The sequence below is a fragment of the Phyllostomus hastatus genome, unplaced genomic scaffold (genome assembly GCF_019186645.2).
Source record: "Phyllostomus hastatus isolate PE091 unplaced genomic scaffold, TTU_PhHast_1.1 phas_scaffold_501, whole genome shotgun sequence".
NCBI lineage: Eukaryota > Metazoa > Chordata > Mammalia > Chiroptera > Phyllostomidae > Phyllostomus > Phyllostomus hastatus.
Genome location: NW_025334033.1, coordinates 10,337,436 through 10,344,822, shown reverse-complemented (window position 1 = coordinate 10,344,822; position 7,387 = coordinate 10,337,436). Strand labels below are relative to the sequence as shown.

Here is a 7,387-nt window from a genome sequence, read left to right as displayed (position 1 = left end):
ATTTCCAGTGTTTTGAACTCTACATCTGATAGGTTGGCTAGCTCCTTGTCACTTTATTGCTTTTCTGGAGTTTTGATCCTTACTTTCATTTGGGCCATATTTCTTTGTAGCAGTGCACCTGTTATGTTGTAAGGGGCAGAGCCTTAGGTATTGGCCAGGACAGAGCAACACACTTCACTGTGTCGTGGTGCTGTATGTGGGGGAGGGGTCAGAGAGGGAACAGTGCCACTTGCTTGGATCTCACCTTGCTTTTAGTTACTTCCCCTACTACTCACAAGCAGACCAGGCTCTTCTGGTGCTGATTCGTGGGTGAGTGGGTTTGTGTACATTGTAGGATCCGTGGGTCCCTCTAGCGGACTCTCCTGTGAGACTGGCAGTTTCTCCCGCTGCCACAACCTCCACAGGTTTTTATAGCCAGAGGTTTTAAGGCTTTATTTCCCCACACCAGAACCCTGGGTTGTGTAGTCTGTCTTGCTCCCCAGTTGTTCTTCCTGATTTATCCACATGTGAATGTGTTACCACCCAGCCCTCTGCTGCTGCCTTGCTGTGTCCTCTCTGCCCCGGCTGCCTGTCTCCGCCCCTCCTACTGGTCTGGATGAATATTTCTTCTTTATCTCCTTGACTGTCAGACTTCCATACAGTTTGATTTTCTGATTGTTCTCATTGTTTTTTGTTTTTAAATTGGTTATTGTCCTTTTGGTTGTGTGAGGAAGCAACATGTATCTACCTACACCTCCATCTTGGCTGGAAGCCCAAATTTGAAACTCAAACCAAACTTTTCAAAAGTACTAGATATTATAGAGCATGGCCCAGCACCATTTTTTGAAAACTTTTGACTTTGAAATAATTTAAAACTTATAAGAAAGTTGAAAATATAGTATAGACAGTTCCTGTATATGCTTTGCCCAGATTCTTCAATTGTAACATTTTAACACATTTTGCCTACTTTCTCTCTTTGTCTCTATTTCTACCTTATAAATTTTCTTCTGAGCCACGTAGGAGTTAATTAGAAATATGATGGCCCATTACCATTTAATACTTCAGTATGTATTTCCTAAAAACAGGGGAATTCTTCTATATAATCACAGTACTACCCTTCAAATTAAGAAAATTAGCAGGTCATCAAAAGATCCCATTCAAATTTTGAGAGCTGTCCCAATAGTGTCCTTTCCTTACAGGTCCAGAAGCCAGCCCAGGATCACACGTCTGCTGGCATGTCTCTTTAGTGCCCCTGTTCAATCTGGAATGGTTTCTCAGACCAGTTTTTGTAAACTTCACATCCCTCAAATTTGGTTTGTTCATTGTAAGTTTTACTTAAAGGAGCCTTGGCTGGTGTGGCTCAGTGGATTGTGTGCTGGCCTGCAAACCAAAGGGTTGCAGGTTCGAGTCTCAGTCAGGGCACATGACTGGGGTGCAGGCTAGGTCCCCAGTAGGGGGCACATGAGAGACAACCACACATTGATGTTTCTCTCCCTCTCCTTCACCCTCCTGCCCCCTCTTTAAAAATAAATAAAATCTTTTAAAAAATTTTCTTAAGGATCACTCAGTAAATATTTAATCAAAAACATTGCTCTGTATTGATATATATAGATTGTTATTATAATGGTCGCATAATATTCCACTGTGCGAAAGGACTATATTTAACCAATCCTTTGGTAAAGGACATTTAGCTTATTTCTAGTTTTCCACAGTATAAACCACAATGCAATTAGTAGCTCTGAGTGATTTATCTCAAGTGGAATTACTGAATTAGAGCATGCAAATTAAAATTTTTGATACAACTGCCAGATTGCCATACTGAAAGATCACACTTACTTCAGATTCTACTAGCAATTCACAGGAATGCCTCTGCCCCACACCAGTGCCAGCGCTGAACATTTTTACTCCTTTTAATGTTGGCCAATCAGGCAAAAAAATCATGTATTTAATTATTAATGAGACTGGGCATCTTTCATGCTTATGTCATCTATTTCATTTTTTGTGTGTGTGAATTGCTTTTGCCCATATTTTTATAGAGCAGTTTCTGTTTTTAAACTGATTTGTCAAGTCATTCCTTGGCTTTTAAGTCTTTTTAAAAAATATGTATTTTATTGATTATGTTATTATAGTTGCCCCATTAACCCCTTCATTCCCCTCCACCCTGCACACCTTCTCCCACCCACATTCCCCTCCTTTAGTTCATATCCATGTGTCATAAGTTCTTTAGCTTCTGCATTTCTCATATTCTTGCCCTCTCCCTATTTTCTACCTACCATCGATGCTACTTATTCTCTGTACCTTTTCCCCCTCTCTCCTCCTCCCACTTCCCTGTTGCTAACCCTCCATGTGTTCTCCATTTCTGTGGGTCTGTTCCTGTTCTAGATGTTTGCTTAGTTTCTTTTTGTTTTGTTTTAGGTGTGGTTGTTAATAGTTGTGAGTTTGCTGTCCTTTTACTATACATGTTTTTTATCTTCTTTTTCTTAGATAAGTCCCTTCAACATTTCGTATAATAAGGGTTTGCTGATGCTGAACTCCTTTAACTTGACCTTATCTGAGAAGCACTTTATCTGCTCTTCCATTCTAAATGATAGCTTGGCTAGATAGAGCAATCTGGGATGTAGGTCCTTGCCTTTCATGACTTGGAATACTTCTTTCCAGCCCCTTCTTGCCTGTAAGGTCTCTTTTGAGAAATCAGCTGACAGTCTGATGGTCACTCCTTTGTAGGTTACTGTCTCCTTATCTCTTGCTGCTTCTAGGATTCTCTCCTTCATTTTTACCTTGGCTAATGTAATTATGATGTGCCTTGGTGTGTTCCTTCTTGGGTCCAACTTCTTTGGGATTCTGAGCTTCCTGGACTTCCTAGAAGTCTATTTCCTTTGCCAGAGTGGGGAAGTTCTCCTTTATTATTTGTTCAAATAACTTTTCCACTTGTTGCTCTTCCTCTTCTCCTGGTACCTGTATAATTCGGATGTTGGAACGTTTAAAGATGTCCTGGAGGTTCTTAAGCTTCTCCTCATTTTTTTGAATTCTTGTTTCTTTATTCTTTTCTGTTTGATTGTTTCTTTCTTCCTTCTGGTCCACTCTATTGTTTTGAGTCCCAGTTTTCTTCCCATCACTATTGGTTCACTGTGCATTTTCCTTCATTTCTCTTATCATAGCCTGCATTTGTTCATCTAATTTGCTAGCAAAATCAACCAATTCTGTTAGCATCCTGCTCACCAGTGTTTTGAACTGTGAATCTGATAGGTTGGCTATCTCTCGGTTGCTTTAAAAAACTGACTCTGGGGCTTTCAATTCTGTTTGAGCCATCTTTTTTTCCCCTTCCTTTTGGTCTGGTAGTGCATGTTAGGTATGAGGGGCAGAGCCTTAGGTGTTCACCAGGGCAGGGCACCCCAGTCGCTGAGTTGTGACTCTGTATGTGGGGGCGGGGCCCAAGAGGGAACAATGGCACTTGCTCTGCTCTCCATCAGACCTTAGTCCCTTCTGCCGCTTCCTCCTAGCAAACTGGGCCCTTCTGGTGCCAACTCCTGTGTGGGTGGGCTTGTACACTCCGTAGGACTTTCCAAGGACCTCTCTTGTGAGGCTGGAAGTATTTCCTTGTGCCTCAGCCCCCACAGGTGTTTTCAATCAGTGTCCTGAGACTCTATTTCCCAGCGCTGTGATCCTCGGTTGTGAGCAGTGCCTTGCTTCACAATTCCTGCCTCACTGGGTCTGCTGGTTGCCACCCCTCAGCTGGGGTCTGCCAGCTGCCACTTGTACGCTCAGGGTCCACCCACTGAGGTCTTACTTGCCCTGGAAGCCCTATGCGCCTGGCCCCAAAGCTCTCTGCTCTCTGCACCATGACCCGTGCCTGGCTGCCTGACTCTGCCCCTCCTACCAGTCTGGATGAATGTGTCTATTTTAACTTCTTGGTTGTCCGACTTCCATACAGTTCAATTTTCTGTCAGTTCTGGTTGTTATTCTGTTTCTAGATTGTTGTTGTCCCTATCTTGGTTGTGCGAGGAGGCACAGTGTGTCTGCCTATGCCTCCATCTTGGCCAGAAGCCAGGCATTTAAATCTTGAGGGAAAGATATATCATGTATTTATTTTAGAGCTTTGTTTGAAGCTCTGTTGAAATGGTCCTAGTTTTTGACATATAATCCAATTCCCTGAGAAAACACATCAAGAAATACAAGGTAACAACACCTGCAGGCCAGCTCAGCACCACACAACTCTCTGGCTTATAGCTTCAGAAATAGGAGGTGGGTACAATGTGAGAAGCAGTAAAGAGCAGAAAACAATTAAAAACACCCAGACTATCTTCCTCTCCACTCAGTGTCTCCAGTGAAATGTTTCACTATAGTTCTGGGTCAAGACAGAGCTGTTCTTCACTAATTTACTCTACTAGTTCTTCATTCCTTCCTCCAACAATATTTTAAACAGAAGAATAGACATGCAATAAATGTTGACGTGAATATAGGTCTTAATTACTCACTTTAAATGCTATTAAAGAACAATCATTTTTAGTAGGTAAGAGCACACAGTTTTCAGGTTAAGCCTACTGTAGGCTGGCAAGGGAAATTTGAAGCTGGGAAATACAACTTCAACTAATATAGGCTTCTTTCTCCTTAATTGCAAAACTTACAGAAATAGGAGCAAAAAATCTGCGTATGTCTATGTGAGCTTATATATGGTGCTAAACTCCAATCTCAACTGATACAATGAAATGCATCCACGAGGAAATGCACTATGTTTACTACTTCTGGAGGAAAGAGTCCTATGTCAAAAAAGTAAATCAGAAACAAATATATTCAACTCTCACTTTTTAATCAATCAAATCCATTAGTTAACCAATTATAGTCAATAGTTACTCAAAGCCAAGTATAATGGTGCTCTGGCAGCTATGAGACACTTATAACATGCTCTTGAGGAACATACAGTCTAGTAGGGGAACAAGGCAGACACACCTGAAACCTTAAGGCATGATCCCTGAGAATGCTAAGTAAGAACACAGTTTAAAACTGGGGCAGGATTTCAGAGCGGGGGCTAATCACTGCTCATGGGTACAGGGGAATGGTGGGGGTGTTAAGGTAGTTGGAAAGGCTTAATGGGAAAGTCGTATTTGAGTTCGGTCTTGACAGATGGTCAGATGTGTCTAGGCGGAGGGAAAAGAGTGGGGGTTGGGGACCAGGAAACAGAAGTCATAGAGGTAGCAGTTGGCAAGTTGCTAAGTGGGAAAAGCCTGATGAGAAATGTGTGTGTTGAAGAGCGCTGAGGACATGAGGCTCCCCGCAGATGCTGTAGCAGGCGGAAGGAAGTAACTGGGGCTCCAGAGCAGGGAGCATCCTGAGGAATGGGTATGTGGTGTTGTTCTGTCCCACAGTAAGGCATCCTGGAGCCAGAGGCAAAAGGAGAACTCAGTAATCCTGACCCTGTCTGTATTTAAAATTTTGATATCTTGTTCATCATGGATTTTTTACATTAATTTTTATTTTTAAAGATGTTGCATTTAAATATAATTCATTTTGGTTGCCATGTTTTTTGTCATACTTGTTTTGTGCCCATGGCAAGTTTGTTGAAGTCACGCATTCTATTTATGAGGTTCAGTGGTGAGGACATGCTGTGTATTTTATTATTATTAATTATAGCTCATTCACGTTACAAATATTCTTTGTTTGGTAGAAGTATTTAATAAAAACAATTAAGAAATTAGAACTTTAAGAAGATTAATTTGGAACTTTGGAGCCCAAAAGGTGTGACTGAGAAAGCAACCCTTTGTACTCCTGCACCAGCCTCTGGGGGAACGACTCCGCTTGGCTGCAGTGTGTGTAGTGCACGCAGGAAAGGGCTGTTCTGCCCACATCTAAGGGGGAAGGTAACGGTGAGGGGTACGAGGCTGCTGTCCACTGGGAGATGGGCCTTGAGCACCTCAGCTGCTACAGGCAGAACGACTCTGCTGCATGGCCAGAGGCAAGCTTCCACAGATGGGCCGCACTCGATGCGCCCGGCCCACATCTCACGTGAAATAAACCCAGCCTGCTGTGCTCCAAGGGAAGCCACTCAGCAGGACACAGAGCTTCCCACAGGGCCTGAGAAGCCATGGAAGATGCACAGACTCTGGAAATGTCTCAGGGCTCCATGGGATGAGGAGAAGAGGTGGAGTTTGACACAAGGAGTATTACTAATACATCTAAAAATGTAAAATCTGAAATCTGTTGTTCATTAGTAAATTGATTACTAATGAAAGATTATTTTGAGACAGAGAAGTCAGTAAGTGTGCGACACAAATCTTGAGAAAAAGCCAAAGGGAAGTTTGAAGGGTGCAGGCTGCTCCCCACACTCGTCACCAGATGCACTTCTTTGTCACTTCATGTGGACCTCCCAGTCAGTTCCAATGTTCAGTGAGAGCTTCTCCAGGCTCAGGGTGGCCGTTTTGGCACAATATGTAAAAGCCACAGGCTGATCTTTACCATCTAAATATCAAGACAACAAAAGGGAAAATTTGATGAATATCTAAGGAAAAAAAACTTTTTTCTTTGTATCTGAAATGTTTCTGTCATAAAACCTTATATTAACTTAGGAGAATTTGACCTATCACTGTTACCCATGGGATTCCTTGAATTTTTTAAACATGATACACTCCATTGTTTTGAATGCAAGGTTGGTTGAAAATAAACTGTAAGGAACAAAGTTATTTGTCCAAGAAATTCAGTAGGTTAGAAATGATGTATCTCATCCTATGCCATTTAAGAAGCTCCATAAACTTGAGTAGGGCTTCAGGTATCTACAATTTAAAAAAATATTCAGAGAAGCCACAATATTATTTCAAGCCCAAACTAATTTCCCTCAGAAAAACATCAGCAGCTCACAGTGAGCAGAAAGACCAGCCGATGAAGAGAAGCAGGACGGCCTTGCTCCCTAGACACTCGTGCACTTGGCCTCTACCAGAACCCCACTGGCTAAGCACATTGTATCAGTTTCAGGGCTAATCACCCCTTCACCTCAGAGGTTTCCATGTTTACAAAAACAAACGGGGTGTTTCCTCACCAGGTGAGTGGGTGGTCACCGAAGATGGCTGTTGCTTGAGGCCTAGGACAGAGATCTGCTCCACCACACACTCGCTGGGATAATGACCCCTCTCGTCTGCACAACTGAAATAAATGTAAAAGGCATTAGGAAAAGAAGAGAAAGGAGTCTGGACTGGTTACCAGGTCCAACACCCCAACCCTGTTAGTTCCCCTCCCTTCTTTTCCTGTGGAAGCCAGGACCATATTGTGATCATGATCACCAGGATGAGGAGATGGAAACAGATGACTCTGTGTGCTGAGGGCTAAGTAACCAGCAGCCCAAACAATCTCTCTTTTTAAACAAGTCATTAGTAGAGAAATCACCTAAAGACATTGATGTCACAAGTGTGACTTGGACACG

The 7,387-nt window shown here is 42.5% G+C and overlaps 1 protein-coding gene across 3 annotated transcripts in view; it reads right to left on the bottom strand.

The window, feature by feature from the left end:
• Positions 1 to 4,769: 4,769 nt before the first annotated feature.
• Positions 4,770 to 7,387, bottom strand: part of GANC (glucosidase alpha, neutral C) — an 82,292-nt gene continuing 79,674 nt past the window's right edge. For all 3 annotated transcript variants that reach the window (XM_045823639.1, XM_045823642.1, XM_045823641.1), the window contains exons 24-25: positions 7,007 to 7,110; positions 4,770 to 6,432 (exon numbers count right to left, since the gene is read on the bottom strand). In XM_045823639.1, coding sequence (XP_045679595.1) covers positions 6,323 to 6,432; positions 7,007 to 7,110 — 214 coding nt within the window. In that variant the 3' untranslated portion in view covers positions 4,770 to 6,322. The remainder of the gene's footprint in view (positions 6,433 to 7,006; positions 7,111 to 7,387) is intronic.